Here is a 25,440-nt window from a genome sequence, read left to right as displayed (position 1 = left end):
GGATGCGCTTTTTTTCTTATCAACACCCTTTCCAAGTTATCTATCCTCGCCATCTCAAAACTACCATTAATCGGCCACTGATGTGTTTTGTTGCTTTCTGGTTTACCTATGCCAAGTCTCACAGAATATTATCGCACCCACTCCATACTTCACATACATCTCATACGCCGGCGTTCCCCCAGGTGGTACAATTTGGCCATCTTCCAAAGATTGTCTACCACAGCGGAAAAACACTGCTAGGGTGGACAATACCCCAGGCATGTTTCAACCTTCCCCCTGGTTAATCAACCTTACCTAGGGCGTTTGATTTTGCAAAGTCAACTCTCAACCAATATCAGGATGCTTTGAATCGGGGAATGACTCACCTGATAAATCAAGTCGTCTGTATACTGACGCACCAAAGGACGTCGTGTCTGCGTTTCTTGGATTCCGCCTCGTTTCGGGACCCTCGCCTCCTTGTTCTCTAGCCAGGCTCGTCGATCAGGGATCAAATGTGTGCAGATCTGCAAAGGAGTCTCTCATCACTTTTACAGGGCACCCCGAACACCTCTTGATCCCGGCTCGATCGTCCCATCCTCGATGTTCTCTGCCTTTCTCAATTACGTTACGCGAAGGAACAAGAGGGGGATGGTCCCTATTCGGGCGCCATCTTGAAAGGGGCCCCTAGGGGACCCTGACGTCTATGGAAACAAGGCGGGTCACCACACACGATAGAGACGCCAGACACGAGGTTGTATTCCCAAAGCTAGGGTTTTATTGCAAAACAAAAGTCTCAGTTGGCCAACTCGGTCTCACGGCCCGCGACGTGTATCTCTGGACCTCGAGGGACTCAAGAAAGTGAATTACGTACATCAGTTACATATATACAAAATGCATATCAAACAATCAGCTATTTTTTTTTTTTTTTAAGTATTTTATTGGCATTTATATAAATACAACACAACCATCAAACGGTAACACAACAATCAAACTAAGTCAAATTAACTACCACAGTCTTCGTAGCTCAATATGTTGTTCGTAATTGTGGCGGGGGGAGAGGGGCTGGTGTGCGTCACACCCAGGGTCACGGGGGCTGGGTTATCAGGTTGACCATTCTTGGGGGTAAGTCACAAGCAAGTCTCTAGTAGGGGTGAGAGCTCAGGGGGGTTTGTGGTCGGAGGCAAATTGGATGTCGCGCACCAGGGCCTTCCATGAGTCTAGGGTGTCGTCGGAGTCATCATCGTTTGAGCGGGTTCCATCCTGCCAGGCCCTGGTCTCTGCCTCCGTCCACTTTTCCAGGTCCTTAAGCCAACGTCCGTGCCTTGGGCCCCCTGGGGATTTCCATGCCATTGCTATGGACCTTTTTGCGAGGATGCAGGCTAGGTCCATTAGTTTGACCAGGTGTTTGTATTTGCTAAGTCTGGGATGGGCTCCCAGTAAGCATTCCTTTGGGTTCCACTCATATCTCGCGAGTCCCGCTTCGGTGCAGGTACGTTCCACCATGGACCAGAAATTCGCTGTTTTGGTGCAGGTCCAAAACATGTGGATCATGTCCGCTTTGTCATTTCCGCACCAGGGGCAGTTCGGCGGTGCATGTTTGTTGAAGGTAGCAACTCTTAGTGGGGTCATGTATGTCCTGTATAGCACGTTCAGTTGAACTTGTTTAAATCTAATGTTCCTCGACACCTCTTTGGGGTATAGTAGTATTCGCTCCCATTCACTGTCTGTTAGCATGGTCCCTAATTCGGATTCCCATTTTTGCCTCAGGGACACGCTTTCCGGGTTGGATCTGTCATTTAGTTTGGTGTACAAGCGGGAGACCGGTTTCCAACCGTCTGCTAAATCGTACATCTCCTGAAGGAGGGGGTCCGGTGGGGGTTCTTCTGGCCAGACAGGCCACTGTGCCCTTGCTGTCCGCTTGAGGCGGTGGTACCACAGGAACTGGGTGTTCGGGATGCCTTCATTGGCTTGTAGCGATTCGAGTTATCTGAACGTGCCGTCTTCAAACAGATCTCCCCATGTATAGATTCCGGCTCTCTCCCATCTCCTAGCTGTCGCTAAGTCTGCTTGAGTTTTGCACACATCCGCCAGGATGGGAGTATTGGGATTGTAGGGGTGTTTCAGTTGTCGAAGGAAGCCAATTCTGGCCCATACCTGCCTGCCCAGGGTAACAATCATGGGGACTCCAGAAGTTTGTTTCGTCGGGTTCCAAAGCATTTCTTTAGGGAACAGCTTGGGAGTCGGATGTCGCAGGAGCCCCACTTCTGCTGACAGGTCGTCAGAGAGCCATTTCGTTGTGTGGCTGAGCTGCGCGGCTAGGTAGTACCTTTGCAGATCGGGTAGTTGTATCCCACCTTCTTTGTACGGGAGCGTGAGCGTGGGCAGGGAGATCTTGTGTCTGGACGACCCCCATATGAAGTCCTTGATTAGAGAGTCTAGTTTTTTGAAGAAGGGAGGTCTGATGTAGAAGCATACATTTGTGAAGTGGTATAAGAAACGGGGGAGAACTATCATCTTGACTATTGCCGCTCTACCCTTTACTGCCAGTGGTAACTTCGACCAGAAGTTCATAGATTTGCGGAGGGCTCTCACTGCTTTTTCCGTGTTGTGTTCGTGCGTGAGCTCTGGGGTATGACACACCTCGATTCCCAGGTATTTAAACTGCTCTGGTTGCCATTGTATCCCGACATCTGGGAGGTCGGGCTTATCCAGACCCCCGAGTCTGGCCAGTGGGAACGCACACGACTTTAGTTTGCTAAATGTTATTCCAGAGTATCGGGCATAGTTGTCGAGGATGTCCAACGCAACTTGTGCATTGAGCTGGGGGTTATTCAGGTACAGGAGGACGTCGTCCGCATACATGGATATTATGGCGTGATCACTGCCCAGTCCAATGCCCGCGTCGAAGTGTTGTGTCCTGAAATAGGCAGCCACTGGCTCCAGACCCAGTATGTATAACATTGGGGATAGCGGGCATCCTTGCCGCGTGCCCCGCTGTATCGGCCAAGCTTCGGACAACGTCTTACCAGTTTTCACTCTCGCTGTCGGTGTGTTATACAATACCTCGACCCACTTTACAAAGCTCTCGCCAAAGCCGAATTCTTTTAGCGCTTCGATCAGCCACTCCCAGTAGATGGAATCGAAGGCTTTTATGGCATCCAAGGAGAGCACTGCTAGGTCCTCGTCTCGATCATAGGTCTATGCCATGATGTGTTGGAGCCTCCTCAGGTTCGCGGTGGTGTTGCGTCCTGGCACAAAACCATTCTGGTCCTCATGAATCAGGGTTCCAATCACCCTCGCCAGCCTCTTAGCCAGGATTGTGGTCAGGATCTTGCAGTCATAGTTTAGCATGGCGATTGGGCGGTATGATTCACAGTTGTTGGCGGGTTTGTTGGGTTTGAGTATAGGGATGATAATTGTCTCTTTCATGGCGTTGGGTAAGTTTCCGTTTTCGTATGCCTCCATATACACCTTGTGGAGTGTCGGAGCAAGGGTCGCTTTGTAAAATTCAGGCGGGAGCCCATAGCTCCCGGGGGTTTTGCAGGTGGTCAGCGATTTAATCGCGTCCGTCACGTCCTCTGTAGTGATTTCCGCGTCCAGTAACTCTCTTTGGGCCTCCGTCAGTCTTGGGAGCTCAATCTCGGCCAGTGTGGCCTTTATGTCGTCCACTGGTATTTTGGTGTCGTGGGCGTACAATCTGGAGTAGAAGGCCGCAAAAGCTGAGTTAATGTCTCGCTGCGTCCGGTGAGTTATCCCCCTTTCATCGGTTATTTCAGATGGGAGGTGTCTTGGGAACTCGCGCTTACATAGCCAGGCCAACATTCTACCAGGCTTATCTGCTTCTTTGTGCGCTCTGGCTATGTAGGTCGTGTAGTCAAATTTGGACAGTCTGTTCCAGGCCAAAAGGCACTCCTCCCGGGTGCCCTTCAGTTCTATTTCGGCGTCCGGCATGATGTTGATTTCGGATTCCAGGTGGGTAATCTTGTTCTCCAGTTCCTCCAGTTCCAGTCTCAGGTGCTTACGGATACCACCGGCACCTGATATAACTTCACCCCTTGTTACAACCTTCATGGCCTCCCATAGTGTGCTCCAGCTTGACACTGAGCCTGTGTTAATGTCTAGGTATTCCTCAAGTTTGGTGCCAAGTTCTTCCCTAAATGCGTGGTCTGTGAGTGCTGTGGGTGGCATTCTCCATAGCGGGATAGGCGGTCTGGGTCCTCTAGGGGCCCATTGCATGATCAGCGGTGAGTGATCGGATATGGTTCTGCCTAGGTAGAGTGTGTCGTCCACTTGTTGAGCCAGCTCACGATCTATGAACAGATCGTCTATTCTCGTGTGGACCTTGCGCGGGGCAGAATAATAGGAGTAGCACCTCTCGGTGCGGTGTTGTTCCCTCCAGATGTCCACTAGGTCGAGCTGTTCTATTGCAGTGTTTAGCGCGTTGGATGCAGGGCTATTTGAGAGACGGGGGGGGGGGTCAAACAATCAGCTATGACATGTTTAACACCCCCCTTTATTGGGTTTCTTTGAACTTGGTATGATGTTGGACATCTCCGACCACTATGACACCTTCAAACATCTGTTCTAGTAACAATTTGCAATTTGTGAGTGCGAAGGCATCTTTCGGTTATTGAATAGAACACGGCGCTTCTGTTCTTGGAAGCGAACTACATACGGGGGGGGGGGGGGAGTTGCATTCTGGACCTTGCTACCTATCAGGTGCTATTCGCGTCCTGGGAGCCGACATGCTGTAGCGGGCTCAGCAAAGGGGGGCCGTTAGAACAGCATAATTCAAGCCTTTAGCGGTATTATTCTAACATATTCTACCATATAACGAGACTGGCTGCCAGCTGTGAAATGATTAAATGCCCTGCAGCTCTGCTTCAAGGCTACATTCGGGAGGGAGCCGGGCATTCTTCCTGGCGCTGCCTACGTTTGTGTTTCAGTGAACTCTTGTTATCCTCGCGGCCCTGCGGCCTTGTCCTTTTCAGATACAGACAACAATGTTCCACAGTCGAGCAGTGTAAGCGGAAAATATACTGCTAAGCAATAGGAACAGAAAGCAATGAGCAATGGTTAGAAAACAAAATGGCGATTCTTGCTACATCAAAATGGCCGTTCATTGGCAAACTCGAAAACCTATATTCTGTCGTATCGTGCATGAGACGGTTGGTCCACGGCCACCAAAATGCGTTTGCGGTCTCAAAGTATCCGTATTTCTAGACTGACACCTCGTCCCAGATGTCGTCCAGTAAAGGGATTGAGAGGACAGTCTTCTTCTTGGCCTCCCGTCGTTGGTAGAACAAGCCCTCCTTCTGTTCTTCGTGGCAGAGCTGGAAGAGCTCAGATGCCCTGGCGATCATGGCATGGAAGGAGCCAATTTCCGCAGGGGGTGTGGGGCCTAGGAGGTGGTGAGGGGAGGTCTATACCGTTGTCACCACCGTCGTCTTCAGTACCCATCGTCGCCGTCTCCGTTCCCGTCTCATCCCTCGGAGGAGGGGATGGGAGTGAAGGCTGGAAGGGGGGAGGATGGACACATCTCCGCTTGTTAGGTGGACTCCCCGATGGTCCAGGCTCCGCTGGGTCGTCGGTGGGGGGTAAGGGCATCCTTGTCCTAATCTCTGTACACATGGCCTGTATGGCCATCAAGATAGCTCCTGAATTGTCCCCTGGTACGGGCACTGGCTGCAACTGGACCGACGGCTGGGGCGTGGGGCCCTCCGCGACCCTATGTTCCTCGTCGGCTCCCCCGTTGCTCTCTTAGTCAGCCTCGTCGGGATCCTTCCCGTGAGCCCTGGATTCCTCGGACTTCTTGTCCCAGATCCTTTGGACGCTAGCAACTCATCCTCAGAGGTGGCATCCGTGTCCGTTATGGCTAGCGTGCCCCCTCTCTTTCTCCTGCTGGGATTTCACAGGGGTCTTCTCGATAGGCAGAAAAGATTCCCTCTGGGGTGGCAGGGAAAACCTAACCCCTGAAGCCTCCGTAGTTTTCGCCAGGGCCGCCACGACTCCTTCAATCGAGGCCTTAGCCGAGTGAATCAGGGCCTTCATGACCTTGGCCGTGCCTGAGGCCTTCACCTTGGGGGGAGGGTTGCCGCCTCGCTCCCCCTCGGCTATCTCTGTCGGGATCGACCGGGGCTTCTCCCAAAGCTTACCCGGGTTCTCAGACTTCCTCTTCACCGAGCCAGAGCCCTTGGCTCGTGGTTGATGGCGTTGGTGATACTGCGCCCTGCCCGACAGCCGAGGATCCCGACCGATCGGCGCTTCCGGTTTCCCGCAGACTTGCAGTGCTTTGCCTTTTGTTGGGCCCCCGTCGCCAGAGCGCCCTCAAAGGTCTTAGACGACCGCTCGGATTTCTTCTTCTCACCCGCTGCTGGGCTCTTCCCCCTCCAGCCAGTAGGTGAGTCGAATACGACGATCCTTCATTGTCCGTTCAGACATGTTCTTACAAAACGCACAGTCCTTCTCCACGTGCGATTTGTTATCGTGAAGGCATTAGAGGCACCGAGAGTGCTCATCCTCAAAGACGTTCTGTAGTCCGCATCCAGGGGAGCTCCTGAACAACTTGGATCCAACGGGTGTCATGCTTCCTTTGTCCAGGGCCATGTCCATGGGGGGTAGGCCTCAAAGATCTTCTGGAATCCTCCGAGAAGTGGAAAACTCGACGAAAAGGTGCCCTTGAGGGGCGTACAAAATTCCAAAACGGGTCCCCGTTGATCGGAAGTAGAATCTGTGGAGCTTGAGGATCGATTGACCGAAAATATAAGAGTAAACTCTTCGAAGAAACGCAAAACGCAGTAAAAGCTTGAGAGCTACAGCACAAGGACTCCCAACACTTGAACCTGCGGTAAAAATCGGAAGATGGCTGCCAGAGGAGGGGCTTAGGTAGAGGGCAGTCATTGGCTGGGGGCAGTATGACCCAGAGACCAGTTATTAGTAGAAAGACAGTTCAGAAACAAAACTGAAACTGATTTTTTCTTTACAGAGGATTCTCAGCCTGACGACGGGAAATATTCATGAGAGACCATTCCCTTTGGATCAATTCTGTGGGTACCTGGAGGCGTAATCTGGGCATTAGGCAATCTCCAGAGTTGCGAACAAGTCGATCTCTGGGATCCCCCATTCTGCAAAGACTTTAAGTAAAATGTGCACTTGTAATTGCCACTTGTGCTCTACAGGTAGGGTGCCGGGGGGAGTCCCTGCTGAGCCCGTCTGCCAGAAGATTGAGTTCCCCTTGAACATGGTGAGGAGGAACATGTTGTGCTTGAGTTCCCACTTCCGGATGTTCTGGGACAGTCTGGAGAGCCCTAGAGAGTGAGTTCCCCCCTGTTTGTTCAGGTAGTACATGGCTGTGGTACGGTCTGTGAGGACCAGAATTGTCTTCCCCTGAAGGTGTGCCTGGAAGGCTTCATGGCTTTGAAAACGTAAGCAGTTCCAAAAGGTTGATGTGATTGGAGGCTACTGATGGGGTCCACAGGCCATGCACAGTCAGTTGAAGGAGATGAGCCCCCCACCATGACAGATGTTTCCGTGGTGAGAGTGGCCTCTACTGCAGGGGTGGTAAAGGTTTTCCCCTGCAAAACGTTTCCCCTGGACCACCAGTGCAGAGACTGCACGAGGGCGGTCGAGACAATGATCATCCCGCTGGTCTGACACAATTGACTCGAGAGCCACTCCTGCATGGGGTGGATGCGCAGACTAGCGCGAGGAACTAAAAAGACACAGGAAGCCATCATCCCCAGCAGCCACATTGGCCTTGCGAGCGATTACCCGGTGACTGGCTCCATAGTGATGGCTCTGGACCAGCATGTTTAGAACCCTCTTGTTGGAGCAGAAGACAAGCCAGTCTTCTGTCCGAATCAGGGCCCCCAGAAACTGTTTGACTTTGCTGGGGACACAACAATTTTTTTCTCATTGATCGAGAATCCCAGGCACGTTCCATAACTGTCTCCTGTAATGAGCCAGTCATCGAGGTAGGGATACACAGGGATGGACTTCCTCTGGAGGCGAACCACCGCTAGCGCCAGTACCTTTGTAAACACCCTCAGGGCTGAGGCAATGCCGAGGGAGAACCTTTAACTGATAGTGCGTGTCCTCTATCATAAACCTGAGGTACCTTCTGTGTGCTGGCAACATTGAAATATGAAAGTATGCATCTTTCATGTCCAGTGCGGCCATGTAATCCCCCTTCCAGAGTCATCCTGAACTTTTGTGGTTTGACATACTTGTTCGCAGGACGCAGATCTAAAACAGGGCGCACGGTTAGATCTTTTTTGGGTACAAGTAAGTACACTGAATAAATACCCTGGTTTACCTGGAAATGAGGGATGACTTTGATGGTTACATGCAATATTAACAAGTAAAGAATAACGAACAACATTAATGTCTAAACATTTATAACAAAATAAATACTGATTTTTAGGGGGGGTGGGGCAGGTCCAACTGCAAACCCCCTTGCCCCCCGTTTATGTTCCCACCCCAACCCATATATTATGATATTATCGGTTATTTATAACACGCTTAATACCTGGAGGTTTCTAAGCGCGGACCCGGGGATCGAACCTGTGGTGCTCCGTGTCGTCTTGTTTCCAAGGCAAGTACATTGCCCCTGAGCAATCCTCCCGAGACACATATATATATATATATACACACACGTTTATTTTTTAAAATCACTTTTTTTCCATTCAAAATGTTTTGACATTAATGTTGTTCGTTATTATCCATTCGACAAAATCAATGCATACCGACTTCGATGGTGCCCTTTTCCAGCAGGACCTGAACCTCTTCCAACAGGATTCGCAGAAGGTCTGGAACGCTCACCTGGTATCCACGGGGACGTCACTCAGCCTGTTCTGACCTCTTACGACCTCGAACCCTTCCCTGGAGGCTATTCGACTGGAGACTGGGCCTGAAACACAGGATTGGTAGAGTTTAACTCCCTATTGTCTCTGTGTGCTTGAACTCCTTCTTCCCCGGGGTCCAACCCTTCCCTTTGATCCACAGCTCACCTTGTTTTATTGGATAGTGTGGTTTGTTTATTGATGCGGGCTCATTGTTGCCTAGTTACTTCACTGGCAAGAGTCCGACAGGTAAGTATAATAAGTATTTTGAACAGTTCTCTAATTTCGTTCCTTTCCTTCCTTAGATGATGGCCGGCGTCCGGGGATGGCGGCGTGCTGCTGAGATGAGTAGCGCTGAAGGTGAGTGAGAGCGTGATGTGCGATGCACCCCTTTCGTATTTGTATTGAACTGAGTTATTTTTCTGTGTCTTTTAGGTGCCGCAACATGTTCAGCGTGGATGACGGTTATGAAGAACAAATGCGGTGGGTAAGCGCGGTATGCAGCGCCTCTAGATGTTTCACGCTACCCTGGAGTGTCCATTCCCTCTTGCAAATGGATGAGAAGTTCGGGAGACAGAGTTCCCCCAGAGCGGCTGGGATTCAGGTAAGCGTTTGAAGCTCGTACAGTATTTAAAAATAAGCGAAGATTTGCAGAATGCTTACTAATGCCTTTTTTCTGTTTTCCCTTTTCCTTAGGAAGCGGCACGCCGGGATGGGAATGACACTGCCGAAGATGCCCGCAGAACAGAAGGAGCGATGAATGATGGGCAGAAGTGCCGCAAGGTAAGGCTGTTCCTAACGGTGTTCTTGTTCTTGCAGGAGCTGAGCGCAGAAGAAAGATGCAGGCCTACTGGAGACCGATCCAAACACGGTGAGTGTCACGCTGCAGGTGCAGAAAACGCAAAGCATGTTTCACAGCCTGGGTGTGGCTTAAATAGTCTCTGGGTATCCCAGGTGTCTCTGGGCTGAACCACACCCAAAAGACTAGACCGCACATGCAGTTCTGGGAACCAAAATATGTGGGGGCATCCATCTTGTCCCCATTAATGCACTACAAGTCCAATCCCCAATGTTATCCTATGGGAGTGAGTCTGGTGCCACAAGCGCCAAGTCTGACTCCAAGTGGGTCTTTGTAGGGATGGAGAGGCCCTTGAAGGCCATGTAGGTGATCATGGCCTGGCTCCAGCCTGACATCTTGGAGGGCTGGGGACATGAGGGGCAGGAATCATGACAAGGTCTGACAACAGGCGCCTGCTTCTGGGTGGATGGTAGCAGGGTGGCTGGAGGAACTCTATGCAGTACCTGTTGGCGACGGTCTTGAGAACCCACTGATCTGATGTGCTCCCCTGCCATGCATGGGCAAATGATAGACATCCCCCGACCAGGGAAGTGTGGGAGGGGACCCGTTCCGATGTGTCACTTGGAGGTAGAGGCAGGGGAGCCTCTGAAAGCATAGTTTCTGCCCCTGCCCTTTCCCAAATGAAAAACTCTGTTGGAATTGGAAGTTGCCAGAGGTGCCCTGTCCGGAAGCCCAGTTAGTTCCTCCCGAGCCATATTGTGCATGGGAGGAGCAGGAGAAGGACTGCCCACAAAAGGACTGGTGGGAGTTGGAGTTGCCATGTTGGACAAAGGGCTTAGCCGAAATCTGACTGAGCAACTGGAAGGTGTCGTGTTCCTTTTTTGCTGTCTCCAAGCCTTCACCAACGGCTTTCCCAAAGCGGTTGGCCTCCTCCACTGGCTTTTTGATCAAGAAAGCCGGAGTCTCTGGCTTGAACAGTGAATTCTTTAACCAGGGATGGCATTTCAGCAGGGTTCCCTGGGCAAGGGTACACCCGGCAGAGTCCAGAGTATTCTTGAGGATATTCTGGGTGACTGGTCTAACTTCGTGACCACTGCTAACAGGCAGGTGCAAGTAGGTTATGGAACATCTCAAAGGCCACCCTAAACAAGGTCCATATGAACGTCACTATAGATCGCAAGGAGCGTGGTGTTGGCAATGCTGGAGGAATATGCTGCAGAGGTGGTAATACGCTTTTCCAGGGCATACTACTTCTTGCAGTCCTTGTCCAGAGGAGATTCTGACGAGGACAGTGGTGCCCCCGCCCTCTTGCAAGTAGTGGTAACGGCTAAGGAATCCGGAATAGCGTGGCCCCTGATGTAGAGCAGGTCTGAGGGAGCCAGGCGAAACATTTCCACATGGGGGTTAACCGCACATGTGAGAGATGGAGTGAGTAATGAGGGGGCCAGATGCTTCTTGGAGTTCAGCAAGGGGATGGCTTGGCTGACCAAGGTCTTTTCCTTAAGAACATATTCCACAAAATCCGATCAGGGGCAGCTTCGGGTGTGATCAATTTGAAATGGTCAGCAGCCTTCTTCAGGAGGGTGGTGAACATCAACTAGTCCTATATAGGCAATGGGTCTCTAGGCTGGGAGGCGTGCATCCAAAAAGATGTCAGTGTCATGTGGTGTGGTGTGCTACGTGCCCTGGTCACCGACAGGGTTCTAGTCTGGGTTGTAGTAATTGGGATCCTGGTCGTCCTGGGCATAGGCAGCATTCTGGCTAGCATCATCCGGTTCATCCCCAAAGATGTCGACTTGCAGGGTCCTGATGGGATTCCTCCAAGGAGTGAAATTGGGCCCCGGGATTGGAGCTTCTGGGACGTAGGAGGGATGGAGCACTGATCCACATCCCAGTCTCTTCAAAATGTCCCCAAACTGGCCTGAGTAGTCAATGAAGCCGGCCATCTTGCTCATACAGGCCTTGCATCTATCCCTGGTCCATTCAGAGGCATCTGAGGAGTCCGGGGGGGGGGTCGTCTGTGCAGGAGGGGTTGAGCTATTAAGTAGGGCCCTAGAAAGAGGAGGGGAGGATGGAAAATAGTACACAGGTGAGGAGGGAGCCCTCTTGGGCTCCAAAACGGGCGAATCAGCTTTAGAAAATGTCTCCCAAAGCTTCGGGAGTGTTTTCACCGATTGGGTATCTTTCGGCGCTGCCGCATCTTTCGGTACTACTGCACCTTTCGACGGTACCGCATTGGAAGTGGAAGGTTTTGAGGGAGTGCCCTCTACAGAAGAAAATGTAGTCGCATGCATAGGCCACAAAGGCGGTTGCACGTAGGGCGCTGAACCGCAATGTTTGGAAGGCCTAGTCAAAGACTTTGACGGGCATGCAGGCGTTGAAACTTTCCTAGACAGGGGAATCCGCCGAGGATAGTTTGGTGGCCGTGTGCTTTGAAGCATGTGGTGTGCAAGTGTCCTTGTTGTCGGGGTGTGAATTCCCCATAGCACTGACAGCGGCATACCTGTCAGGGCCAGGGACCGACATGTGGGAGTGCAAAGGCTCTAGAGTAAAGTAAACTGCTTCTGAATCGGAGCCGTGGCTGCCCACGGATTCCTCGTCTGATGCAACGGAGACAGAGGGCGAGTGACTCTTGGCCTGTATGGCATAGGCTGTCCACCGTTTCGTACGCCTGTCTTTCAGGGTCTTGGGCCAAAAGAGCTTACAGGCATTACACGAGCGCTCATCGTAGTCACGACTGAGATACCTATTGCATAGGCAATGGGTGTCCTTCCAGGGCAATTTGCTGTTGCAAGACAGAAAAAACTTAAAGGAGTCCTCTCCATAGCAGAGGAAGCAGCAGCGAGACCAAGAGAAAAGGAAAAGAAGGGGTAAAGAAAAGGCATTCTCATAGGAGAAGGAACAAACATGGCCCCGCTCTCCCTACAGTGAAGGACGGGCAGGAGGCCAAGGCTGGGTCAAGCGGTTACCAGTCATTTAGTCGAAAACCAAATGATCGAATGCTATTTGATTGAGAGTCAAATGGTCGAATTGTTTTTTTATTATGGGGGGGTTCCCCCTCAACCCCTCTTTTTCTATATTATTTTTCCCCCCCCCAAACAAAACTAAAAAAATATATAAATAAAAAAATTTGACCATTTTTTTTTTCGACCATTTGACTTTCGATCAAATGGTCATTCGATCTTTTATTTTCGACCATTTGACCGGACACCGGGTCAAGCATGATAAAAAAACAATATTGGAAACGGAGTAGAAGATACCAGGAAGATGGTTATGCTTGGTTAAGGTTAAATGAAAGCTGGAAAGAGAAAGAGGTGGAATGGACGAGTTGTCCCCACATAATGGAAGGACTATTTGTGAAACCACATGAACAAGCCAAGGGAGGAAAACTGAAGTAGAGAAATACTACAGAGACATATTAGAATTGGAGGAAATAAAGACAAGGGTCTTTGGACATTAACTGTACCAGTAGTACAAAAGGGAAGCCCCAGAAGGACATGAACCCATTTGAATAATTAAAGGAACTGGTTCCATATATCGCCAGAAGCTATCCCCAGAGAGACTTGTTGAGGCTATAGAAGCCTGTCCAGGAGAAGGGAGTCACTCTCCTGGACCCCTTTTTGTTTGAGCCTTTTCGAATAGTGGTAGGGGCAAAGTAGGGTAGTTTGGGACAGAGGACAGAATATTACTTTGGACAATATCACTGACGACGAGCACCCTAGTTAGTTTTGTGTTGGGTAAGACAAACACCATACAATTGGGGACAGATGAGTTTATTTAAATAATAAATGAAAAGGCCTGTGTGTGGAAATGTCACCAGTTACTCTGTCACCTTCTTCTGACCCAACAGTTGGCACCAAGTAAACAAAATCAGTTGACGGGGCAGGTAGAGAATCCTTCAAGTTAACTTTACTCTGATCTTCAAAGTGCTTTCCATAAAGAAATGATAAAACAACTGTTAGTAACCTCCAAAAGCGGCACTGGGGAGCAGAAGGCACATTGAGGGTTGGAAAAATAAAAGTATTAGACACAATAGTTCTCTAGGTTTGCAGGACTGATCAACCATAATGTGTAAACGTTTTGATTTGCTCTTCAAAATGCTTTTTTATATTCAAACCCCCCCATACCCAAACTGCAGGTTTGATCTTGCTAAGGGAATCTGTGTCCCTCTGCTTTATCCAAATTCCTTCCCCCTTCTGTGGAATTCAAATTTGAGAGGTTTAAGTTGAGAAAAGCATGGTTTAACAAGGCCTACGGGGATGAAAAGGTTAAAATGGAGTCCGTAGGTAGCAGATTCATTTAAAAGACGGACAATTTATGCGGTACAACAAAAGTTGTAAAAAGGTGGATTAGACACAAATTTGTCTTGGATTCACGCTGCAGCTTATTAAATATGGATAGCAATTAGTGAAAACCACTCAAATGCACCATTTATGACCAGTGACAAATCCGGTCTCCTTACCTCCAGCTCCAGAAAGTGACCCAGTCCTTCCACCCGGTCAACGTGAATTCTAGTCTGTCCCACCATGAAAAGTTGACGTTCTTTCATCACCACGCCACGCACTCCCAGAGACTCAGACAGCACAGTCTGCAAAAAAACAAACATAAAGGCAAGAACCCACAGCATCTCGTTAGTACGCACTGAAAACCAGTAATACTTATGACGTGAGAATTCAAACCTCCAAGTAAATCTGCAGGTCCTATCAAAAATACGCAACAGACCTCTAATCAGGCTACTGTGGGATTGAGAAAAACACAGGCCTTTTGTACACTACTCTCCTCTCAAGATTGCGGGGAAAACAGATGGATCATTTATGACTTAGCCTCATTTTAGCCGGTCAATATATCGTGGGCATTTACCCCCACAAAAAAACTAGCTTAAAGACACTGCCACACTCCATCTCAGACACCAATCATGGGCGTGAAATCCATATCGCCCAATGCCCAGGACATATTCTTTCTTGTCCAGCACAACAAATTCTGAAACTTTGTCAGATGGAGAAATAGACATCAAATTGATCCAAAAAGTTATTTCTTCATACCCCTTAGCTCCCAGTCACAAAATTATTTTCTTAGGACTTTTCAACTAAAAAAGCAAATGACTTTGCACTGAAAGTGAAATTCAAAAAGTTCACACTAACATATTATATTCATGCTCCATGCACGTTGTCCAGTGCTTTCAAAGAGGACTATGACCTTAAATGCAAACATGTGTGCAGTCAGAATTCCGTACAGCAGCACTGCATGTGTATGCAGACCAAAGACAGCTAAATGAACTATGCATATTTGTGCATGAACACAATAAGGCGGTAATGCCAATGAACACATTCTACCCTACCAACGAGAGTGCATTAATTCCCCATTAAATGGCAACATACAGAGATGCAATCTCTGCGGTGTTAAAACATTTGAGAATTGACTGAATCACACCATATTTTGGCGATATTCCCGATACAAAAATGCCATCTTGTTATTTAAACTGTTAGCTGTGACCTTAGTCTATAAGGTAAGTTTGCCAGTCAATGTCACGCCGCTTACCTGGAGACCGGGGTTCTCCGCACCTGCTCGCTCTCCTCCCTCTTGGCAGATCTACCCGCGCTTTCGCTTGTGGGGATCCGCCATGGGGAGAGCTTCTAGGGTTCCCGTCAGGAGTCCTCTGCGCATGCGCAGGAGACCACGGTCTCGGTTCCGCGCATGCGCAGTAGATTGGGCCCTCTCCACGGCGAGAGCTTGCGCCTCAAGCCTCGCTTTGGATGCGCCGGCACCCGGCAACGAGACGGTTTGCGTTTCAAGCCTCTCGGGTGCCGGCCATCCCATAAAGCGAGCTTCGATCAGGGGCAAGTCGTGTCTCAACGCGGTTGTGCCCTGATCGTGTTCTTCGCTCGTTTGTTGCTCTCCTGTTCCTGCCCTGTATTTCCGCCCGCTCCAGCCTGAATTCTTCCCTGGTTTCTCGCCCTTCCTGTGGCTCCTGGTCCTTCCCTCCTTTGGTGTTGCTTGGAGGTCCTTTTGGGTCCCGGAGTTCCCTATCCTGGGGTGCCATTCCCTCTCTCCTGGGTTCCCGTTTTCTGTCCTTGCCCAGTCCAGTTCCTGGGTTGGTTTCTCAGTCTAGTTCCTGGGGTTGGTTCCTCTGTCCAGTTCCTGGGGTTGGTTCCCACACTCCTGCCTGAGCTGCTACCTGGTTCCTTTTGGGACTTTTGAGACTATCAGCTGCTGCACCAGTCGGACCATCAACCTGCCTGTCGTTTTTGTTTCACCAGTGGTTTGCGGGTGCCTGGCTCAACCATCTACTTCAGTCTCCCTGTACACGCTCAGCAGCAATACCAGCATCTCCTCAACGCTCCTCTTTACCGGGTCCTTGGGACCTCTTCTTGGAAAGTACTTCGGACTCTACTGTCAAAGGACATTCAACATCTGCCTCTCCTGTCAGTGCTTGCACTGTCCTGACGCCACGCTAATCAGGAGAGTGCGTCCCATGGCGTTGGGAGTCGGTCCATCTTCCACCCTGTTTCAACCTTGGGTGGCGGAGAGGCCGGTACCCCGCGTCATTTACTCATCAGAAGACAGTCGTCAGTCTGGCTGCCACGTCAAGATCTTCTTCCAAGTCTACAGGTACGCTTCACTCTCGTGATACTCACCTTAACAGTCACGCACCGTCATGATCTGTGTGCAACTTAAGAATCAAATATTACCATGCTGGCAGGGCAGAAAGCCCCAAGACTGGGTGAAGAAGCTCTATGTGAAACTTAAGTAATTACTACATATCATAGCCTGCTTTTCATCTCTACGCTCGGATCGCGGTCATAGATCCCAAGCCGACAGATCCCTTCCACAACAAAACACCTTCCCACAGCATGATATCAGATCCTAATCTACAATTGTATTGTAAAGTCTGCTGTCCATAATAATAATTTGGCATTTATATAGCGCTACGAACCCTGAGGTATCTGAGCGCTGCTTATTATTACCCATGGTGTGTGGTGCTCATTTATCGACCTCGGAAGGATGAAAGGCTGAGTTTGGCCCTGCCCGGATTCGAACCTGCGAGTGCCACTTGAACGAGCTACATTGAGTGAACATCACTTGCAATTTATGGACATAGGCTGAGCAGTCATCACGTAAAGCCAGCCTGTATTTTATAGTCTTCTGCAACGTGCTGACACACTGTCCAGGCCAGCACTGAAAGGTGCTGTACATTTAGTAGTCTGCTGTACCGTTGGAATGGTTATCCCACCGTGATTCCCCCAAGAGCATCTCTAGGAGATGCTTACTTTCAGGGTACTGTTAAAGCCCTGCAGACAGGAAGAGCTTTTTCATTTCTGGGGGAGTGAATTAATGAGGTGTGCTGTCAGGAGGCAGCAGTGCAAGCAGGAAGCAGGGGAGGAACAACAAGGCAGAGGATGGCTTTAGAAGGTCTAGTGCTAGTAGGACTATAGGGGCGTTATTACAAATTAAGCAGTTGATTGGTGGAAGGGAGCGAGGGAGATTGAAGAGCATGCAGGTGGCGAAATGGGGCTCTGCAAGAACTAGGAGAATGGCATTAATCAGTGGTCGATGTAGGCAGGAGCGGAGCTCCTCTAGTTTAAGTTTTACTGTTGCTATACTTTTATTTTAAAAAGAAGTCATTCTGGAATGGTTTAGTTTTGAAATAAAGGTATAGGAAGAAGTTGAAACCTGCACTTCAGTGCATTGCACTGAACATTCCCTTAAATAGCCGGTGTGTTTGGGGGGGGGGGGGTTGGATTGCGCGTGGGAGGGACCGTGGCAATGGCGTTTGTATGGAGCAGGGGCAGGCCAGCAAAGAACATAGTTCCACTACTTCTTTTTGTACACTTCGACCACTGGCATTAATCCAGGCTGTGTTCTGATTGAGTGGAATGTGAGATACAGGTGATTTTTGCATATATTGAGCAGGTTTAACCTGGCCACAGTAGACCGAAGAGAGGACGCAGACAACAGATTAGAAACAGAAGAAAGATTACTTGAGCTTCAGAATAGTTAAGCATTTTTGAGCAGAGTGGCATCCAGTGCCACACGACGGAGGCATTTGGAGATAAAATGGATATATCAGGGGGAAGGAGGGAAAGGAGAAAATGTGGCCATTACCCACAACAAAGGTGATATGAAAAAAAGTAAGATAATAGCTTGTCAACAGAGGAGGTGCATTGTGCAAAAAGAATGGGGACCAAGGACCTCCATTGGGTATGGAGCACCGGAGGTGGTGTTACCAGTCTAGGAGAAGAAGAATTGGTTAGAGATGTGAAAAACAAAACAAGCAAACGCAAAATAGCAGGATGGTCGCCAGTGTCAAATGCAGTAGAGAGATCAAGAAGGAGAAAGATGGCGTAGGGTTTGGCATTTTGAGCAGGCATGAAGAAGTTAGAGAGGTGGGTGATTGCCGATACCATGGACTGCCCATTGATACTCATGATTGGAGGGGGGAAAACAAATATGACACAGGTTGTTGCACTCCATGTAGTATGTGCTACAGATAATTTTTATTTCTTCTGCCAATTCCCCTCAATCTGAGAAACCCCAGCTCTTTTGCTGGACTTCAGCGATGTTTTGCTTTACTCTCCTGAGTGGGACTTTTTAACCACTCACTCATTCTTTTGCTCTCAGATGGGAACCCTATTTTGTCTGCTACTATAATTCCTTTTACTTTTAATGGAGTACTTTTTTTCTTACTAGCTTTCTTTCTGTGAGATCAGCACACATCAACTTACCTGGAGTGCTGAGCGGCTACATTGTAACTCCGTCCCCACTGTTCCTGTAACTTTTATGGTTACAGTAACAAACAACCCTAAATGGCTGGTAGTGATGGATATCTTTATACCATTTGTATGTTACTCACTCGCAGGCTGTTCCCACACCTGCACTACAGCACCCATGGGTGACCAGTCTTCTTTTATCACCATGTTCTGGTTATTTCTTCCTTCTTGGCCCTTCTTATACCACTCTAGGTGGGGGTGGGTCCTTTTAAGGTTTTTGGCAGGATTCATTTGTGAATCCCACCAAGGCTCCAGTGTACCTGCTGAGGCAGGAGGTGAGGGAGCAGCACGAAACTCCACTGCCCTTTGTCTGAGGGTATGCCTGCCTTGAACCAGTTTGAACTGAGCCACGCCCTGGTGATTGACAGGTCCATAGGACTGAATGAATGGGTTCCTGCATAAAAGGCAAGGCTTTTGGGACAGGAGGCAGAGTCGACCACTGTAACTGAAGCTCTAAAGAAGACAACCAGAGATGCCTGCAGCACCTCCAGTAACTGCAGAAGCACTGCGGAATGCCGCTGCTGTCCTAATCCAGTTTTTCTTCTTTTTATTTTAAAATCGACGGGACGCTCTGCCAAGGATGACCTCGCCCTCTGGGCTGGTGAACATGACCAGCCTCAAGACACTTCAATTTGAGCCCTCCCCCAACGTCCTGAGACCTTCCTGGGCTGCAGAATTCCAATACCTGGGGTACCTCAACCACCTTGAAGTGCATTGTCTTGTCATTGCCGAATCTCGCTAGAACTTCGGTGGCATCCATGTGGACTTCCAGAATCACAAATCATCTCCTCAAAGTCCTCTCACCAGGGTGCAGAACTGAGAAACCAAGCAGAATTCCAACCGGTAGTGATCGTTCGCTACTGGTGCTAAGAAAAAGGTACCAAAACCACAAACCGACAAAGGAGTACAAAGATTTCTGTGCTGGCCAGTCCCTGTCTCGACTACTGCTACAGAAGCCCATCCAGGGTACCCCCTTTCATCACCACAACCAAAGACTAGACAACCAGGTTTGCAACTGGGCATCTAACGGGAGGCCAGCTTCATCAGCTTCTTCACTCTCCAGGTATTGTGGCGCTGCTCATTTGCTTTTGGAGCGCTATGTTTGCTCTTTGGGTGCACACCAATTTTCAGCACCCAGGCCCCAATAGCCTGTGTCCCTCCAGGAAGGCTTCTCCTAAGATCCTGAACTTAATTCAAGACCAACTAACGTGTTACTTACTTGAGCCAAGAAGATTTGCATCAGAACTGTCGCATTCCTATTGACATTCCTATTGACTTGGACATTGCTTGTTTCCTAAAAGTAACTCCTCTGAACCTCTTGGCTTGGGCATTGCTTGTCCTACCAAACCCTGAACGGAATACCCCCTTTCTGGTTAGGGAAAAGACTGCCAAACCTTATAAGAGTTACTACTAATATTGCTTACCTGTAATTGTTATTCTTAAACATTCTTGAACTTACCTAAACTTGAATACTGCAGGGTTGATTTAAAATAAGTACTTACTGACCTTAACTGAAGTCACTAAGTACACAAGAATAGTATATAACAAATTACTAATCTGGTTTATTCCCTTAGTATTCTAAATGAACGTTTGATATTGCTAGTTGATATACTATTTCTTTGAGTTTATAGCTGCCTTGTGTATATATAAAATAAATCACTATTTTGGATATAACTGCAAGTGTGTGTTTCCTTAGATTCATGTATGTTCTGATTTCTTTGTACTGATTTACAACTCACATACCTCCTAAGCTAAGCCTGGCTGCTCTGCCACTCTACCAACCTTGGGTAGTACAGGCGTATATTAGAAGTTGGGGCCTTGACACCAAGTGAGAAGTCTTGTAGAGCCCAAAACCAATTGGACTGTAGAAAAACCTACTTAACAGTATGTTATTTGGATGACCATCACAAAAGAAAACTGCAATCCTGGGGCAGGAATGAATGAGACACGCAGATAGTTGGCTGGGATGTTGGGGGTCAGCAGACATCTTTAGGCTAGCTAGGACTATTGCCAACATGAAGGGGGCCGGACAGTCCCTGAAGGCAGCAAGAGGTTATAGAGTGTGTCCAGGGAAGAGACCATGAAGGGTGCAAGGGCTTCAATTGTTATCTAGCAAAGGGATCACCAGAGCACAGAAGGGATTTGCGCAAGGCAGCATCACCGCTGGTTCCTCTGAGGCAGCAGGAGCCAAAAACAGGGAGGGGGGGGGGATACAGGGAGTGTGGGAAGGGAAGGTTGGCAGCATGGGAGATGGGGAGAGATAGTTGAGCAGTAAAATCTTGGTGATTTTAGAAGAGATGTAGGGGAAAATAATCAGTCTCTGCTGCTGAGATAAGATGAGCTGCTGGGATGGGATGAATCATTGAACAGGGAAATGTATCAAAGCTGGAGGGGCACGAGAAAAGTGCATGGATTTATGATAATAGGGTGATAAGGAGACATGTCGGAATTGGCATTTGGTGATGGGAACAGCAGGGCAACAAAATAAAAATGCAGGGGGAAGTGATCTTAGTCAGTGAAGGGGCTTAGTGATTATCAGTTAAGAGAAAAATCATGTCAAGAGTTTTGCCGAGAATGGGTGGAGTGGATGTTGTGCAGAATGGGACGGATGCGACTTAAAGGGGAAGTTCGCTCAGAAATTGTATTGGCCCAATCGATTGGGCATGTATTTTTGAGTATACAGCAATCGATCGTAAAACCTTAGTTTTTCTCACATTTACACACGCGAAACATATGGGCCCGGTACTGCCATCTTGTGATAAACCTATCACCGGCCTCTCAAGCTGACATCACTAGACGCTTGCACCCCTTTTCACAACGCCAATGTACGCCTCATGCCAATGTCCTATTTGTGCAATCTATTAATGTGTCTCCATTGAAATGTCAAGATGCCCCTTTCTTCGATATGTATGTATAAACACTTTCTGATCAGAATACATTGGGTTTCTTATTCATTTGTGTCAGTTTATTTCATTTCAAACCTCCACAAGTTTTTTGCACTGTTCAGTTATCTACCAAGTACGATGTACTTAGAACAGGTGCTTATACTACCTCAAATAAATTAACTCTGTAATCGCTTTTTGTGTTTCATATAATGTACAATGTCTTTACCAAACCATTTTTTCCTAAAGAGGTCTGGGTAACCCTCCATCAGTATGGACACGGCCCATTGACCTGTTCTTGGGTGGATGCTGGTAGTCCAGCACCGAAATGGTAGGCAATACTCCGCTGAACAAGGCTACCAACATCAACCCCATACACGTGTTTCGCCAAGTCAGGCCTCATCAGTGACTAATATGCAAATGGATATTTCCCATCTGTGAAAGGTACAGTGAGCTAAAGTGTGGCAGTGGACTCTCCAGTGGGTACTTTCCCCAAGAACAGGTCAATGGGCAGTGTTCATTCTCGCAGAGGGGCGCCTATGGACTATTTTTTGATTCTTTACCAAACCATATTAAAATTCTATATTTACAAGGCACTATTTTTTACATGCGTCAATGCAAATTTTCAAAGTTTGTGCCCCTTATTCTTGTCTTTGCACTATGGGGTTTTGTAACGTGGCTGTTTCTTCTTATTTTTCTTTTACATTGCATTTTAAAGTAAAAACTATTTTTTTTACTGTATACAAACAAAGACTGCATGACTTCAGGGCAGCCTACCTTAAAAGATCTGTGTTGTGAATTATGATGGTCCTTATGCACAAACTTTGAACCCTCGTAATCCAACTAATGAGTACGCTTCCTCTTTATACGTTGTATGTTTGACGACCAAGACCGCTAATATTTTATGTTGTTCTTCTACATTATAACTTTGATGATTCACAGATGATAGAATTGTTCTTGTATTTGAAAATATTTCTAGTTCTAATCTCAAAACAAAGTATTCAACATTATTTAACAACCAATTTTTGGGCTGGAATGGGTCGTTCACATTTCTAATTCATCCCTACTGGAAAAAAAAAGTACTGTCAGTACTTTGCTCTAAAAAAAATACTGTTTTTAAGCATACCAATGCCTTATATATATTTCTTTTAGAAGACAGTGCAAACAAAATAAATGCAAATACTGGATTCATTCAAGTAAACTATTTCTGTATCTCTTAGACAGATGGTACAGGCTTGTGACCTATAGAACGTTTACATGGTGGATTCATGGAAGACTGTGAATTCTCATTCAACGATAATACCTGCCTGTGTGGTTCGAGCCATTTGTGAGAAATTCCCCAGTGACTCCTGACAATACAAGGGATTTATACAGATGGTACCTCGGCCACAGCAGTACAATTTTTAGTTTTTCAATGCCATCAATCTTACCAAACTAAACAAAATAGAGGTGATATGAAAAGTGATTAAAACTAAATTGGAAGTCATCAACACATCCAAACTTCTAATATTTATAAAGGTATGCTATACCAAGAAGATCAGTGCCCTTTAACAAAGTTCCTGGCATATTGCACTTGTCTCATCCACATCCATCCCCCCTACGGACAGGTTGCACCTGCAACAGTGCGCTCGCAAGGGTGCTGGGTGGGTGGGAACAAACAAGGTGCCGAATACCATGTACTCCTGAAAGGGTTCTTTCACATGTGGACCATCCCAGACAGTGTCTCCGGACTCCCCTTTAAAGATCCCATCCCAGCAATCTACATTTGTCTGTCCTTTGACTAGGTTCCGGGCCTTCTGCACTAGTCTCATCCACATCCATCCCGCCTCCGGTATCAGTGGCATTTCACAAGAGGGCTGGGTGGTGTGAGGAATCAGAGGTCGTCCTCACTTCTTTCCCCAAGATATCCTCCTCCCAGGTGGCCAGGGGGAAGGCTGTTGCTACCAGATCCCGGCCATAGGGGTGGATATGGGAGGACCACCTGGGTGGATGAGAAGCCTGGGGAGAGTAGGTGAGGTACTCATAGGTGACACGCAGTATCCCCCATTTCCCTTTCAAAATGAGTCCGCCATCACCCAGGCCTTCATACTCCATTGTCAGTCCCTTCCCTATTCTTTCCGTAAATCATACCCCAATAGACACCAGTCAGGTACTGGGACGAGGAGGAGGCAAGCAAGAACAATGCAGAACTCCCAAGCCGGGAAGTGAGCAGTCTAGTCCTTTTTGGACCAACCTACCTGGTAGGAGGTTTAAAAGTAGCAAGAATAGAGAAAATGGGGTCAGCTGTGGAAGCAGATCTACAAACTGCTGGAGGAGCGCAGACCTCTCCTGGAAGGATGCGTGGCAGACAAGAGTGCTCGAGAACCCCGGTAAAATGCAGAGCATATGCAGCAGGAAGCAAAGCTGAAGGAAGCTGCAGGCCTGTGGAAACTACAGAAAGGGAGCCGGCGTGGAGTGAGGCACGAGCTGCGAGAGACGCATCGGTTGCAGGAGCAAAGCCACAGAGAGCCACTGTGGGGACACAATGAGGCGCTGCACGAGAGGGAGAGCTTGTGGAAGCCAGAAGCCTCGCTGTATTGCCGTTAAGCACCGACCCGTGAGTCAGCCTAGGGAGGGGGACACTGGGACAGCAGGAGAGCATGTACCAACTGTGAGAACTGTAATGAATGCTGATCCAAATGAAAGCAAGCACTTTTGAATACCGATCCGAATTAAAGCAGTTTTGTGGAATCCAGCGCTATAAAGGAACTGTGCAACTTGAGAGAACATGCATTGGCAAGAGCAATAAGAGCATGTGAAATTGCAACAAGTGAATAGTGGCAAAACAAGCAATGGTAAATCATCATGAGGATGTGAAATGAGAATAAACCAAGCACCACTGTAGAGTTGAAACAGTGGCAACGTGCATACAAGGAAGAAGAGGCAAGTAAGGTGTGTTGGTTGCGTGACCCGTCATGGGTGGACCGTGTGATCCGAACAATGCGCCTAGACAGATGACACCTACCCATGGAAAAGACACTTACAAAGACACTTACAATATCTGCAAAGAAATGTGTGATTGAATATGAAGGACCATTTATGTGAACTGAAATGAAGGAATTGTAGTTTGTAAAATTGGTGAACGGTAACCAAACCAGAAGAAGAGCTGGGACGTATCACAAAAAAGCGTGTTTTGAAGAAGTTGAAAGACTGGAAAGCTTGGGGAAGGGAACCCCTTTGCAAACCAAGAGCTGGAAGAAGCTCTGACCAGTTATTTGAACACTTCTACATTGCGGGATTTCACATTGTATACAAGTAGATGTGAGGGCAATTATAGGTTTTTGAACACAGACAGACATTCACTTTGGACTTCCTCACGTAGACTATGCTTAGTTTTCATTTAGGTAGGGAAATCCCACCTTAGCATAGGGCAAGATAGGCCCTTTTCCAAACGTTTATCTGTTTAATTAAAGTTTGTAGCCCAAAGTTGTCTGTGTCTACTTCATGATGCCTTCACAGTGGGTGGGAACGAACACGTCAAACAGTCACATACACACCCACTTTTCTAAGCGTTTATAAACACCTTGAAAGTTAGCAAGAAAACATATCTGCAATCTATAACGGATATTGTCATCGAGCCGCTTGTTACCTTGGTTGCTGAACTGGCTCATTTGTGGTTAGTGAACTATTGGTTTTCCAAGTGTCATCGTTTGCAGCTCTGTACTTATCTAGTGCTTTTTACTCAATGTACATCTTATTTTGATGTTATTATATCTCAAAGACTTTAATATCACCCTATGTATTTTTATCTCTGGTATTACCAAATCACATGACAGTGTATTGTTTGGAAATGTAATGTTTCGTAATTCATGTTTTCAATGCACATTCTCTTTAGGTGACTCAAAGGTTGTTCGATGTACACCTAATATGTTTCTTCTTTTTTAGAGCAAAGATTTTTGACTAATTTGATCGCCGTGATGGTTAGACCAGTTTACAGGGCATTTTTCAAAGTCTAAAAAGTTCACTTTCAAAACTCTGTGATGGTTGAATTACGCACTGTGATACTTTATTCATTTTAATCTTTATTTAATTTTGTACAGATCTTATAGACAATCAAACAATGCCTACATGCATTGTTTATGGTTGCCCTAATATCAGCCATGTCAAAGCTCCAGGTACAGTGATGCATGTTT

At 47.8% G+C, this 25,440-nt stretch overlaps 1 protein-coding gene across 2 annotated transcripts in view; it reads right to left on the bottom strand.

Moving 5' to 3' along the window:
- LOC138514155 (uncharacterized) overlaps positions 1-25,440 on the bottom strand; it is a 272,316-nt gene that overhangs the window by 30,104 nt on the left and 216,772 nt on the right. For both annotated transcript variants that reach the window (XM_069629460.1, XM_069629459.1), the window contains one exon: positions 14,081-14,206. In XM_069629460.1, coding sequence (XP_069485561.1) covers positions 14,081-14,206 — 126 coding nt within the window. The remainder of the gene's footprint in view (positions 1-14,080; positions 14,207-25,440) is intronic.

This window comes from Ambystoma mexicanum, chromosome 12 (genome assembly GCF_040938575.1).
Source record: "Ambystoma mexicanum isolate Mex_15411 chromosome 12, UKY_AmexF1_1, whole genome shotgun sequence".
NCBI lineage: Eukaryota > Metazoa > Chordata > Amphibia > Caudata > Ambystomatidae > Ambystoma > Ambystoma mexicanum.
The sequence above is the reverse complement of the archived record's forward strand: the minus strand, read 5'-3'. Positions and strand labels throughout refer to the sequence as shown.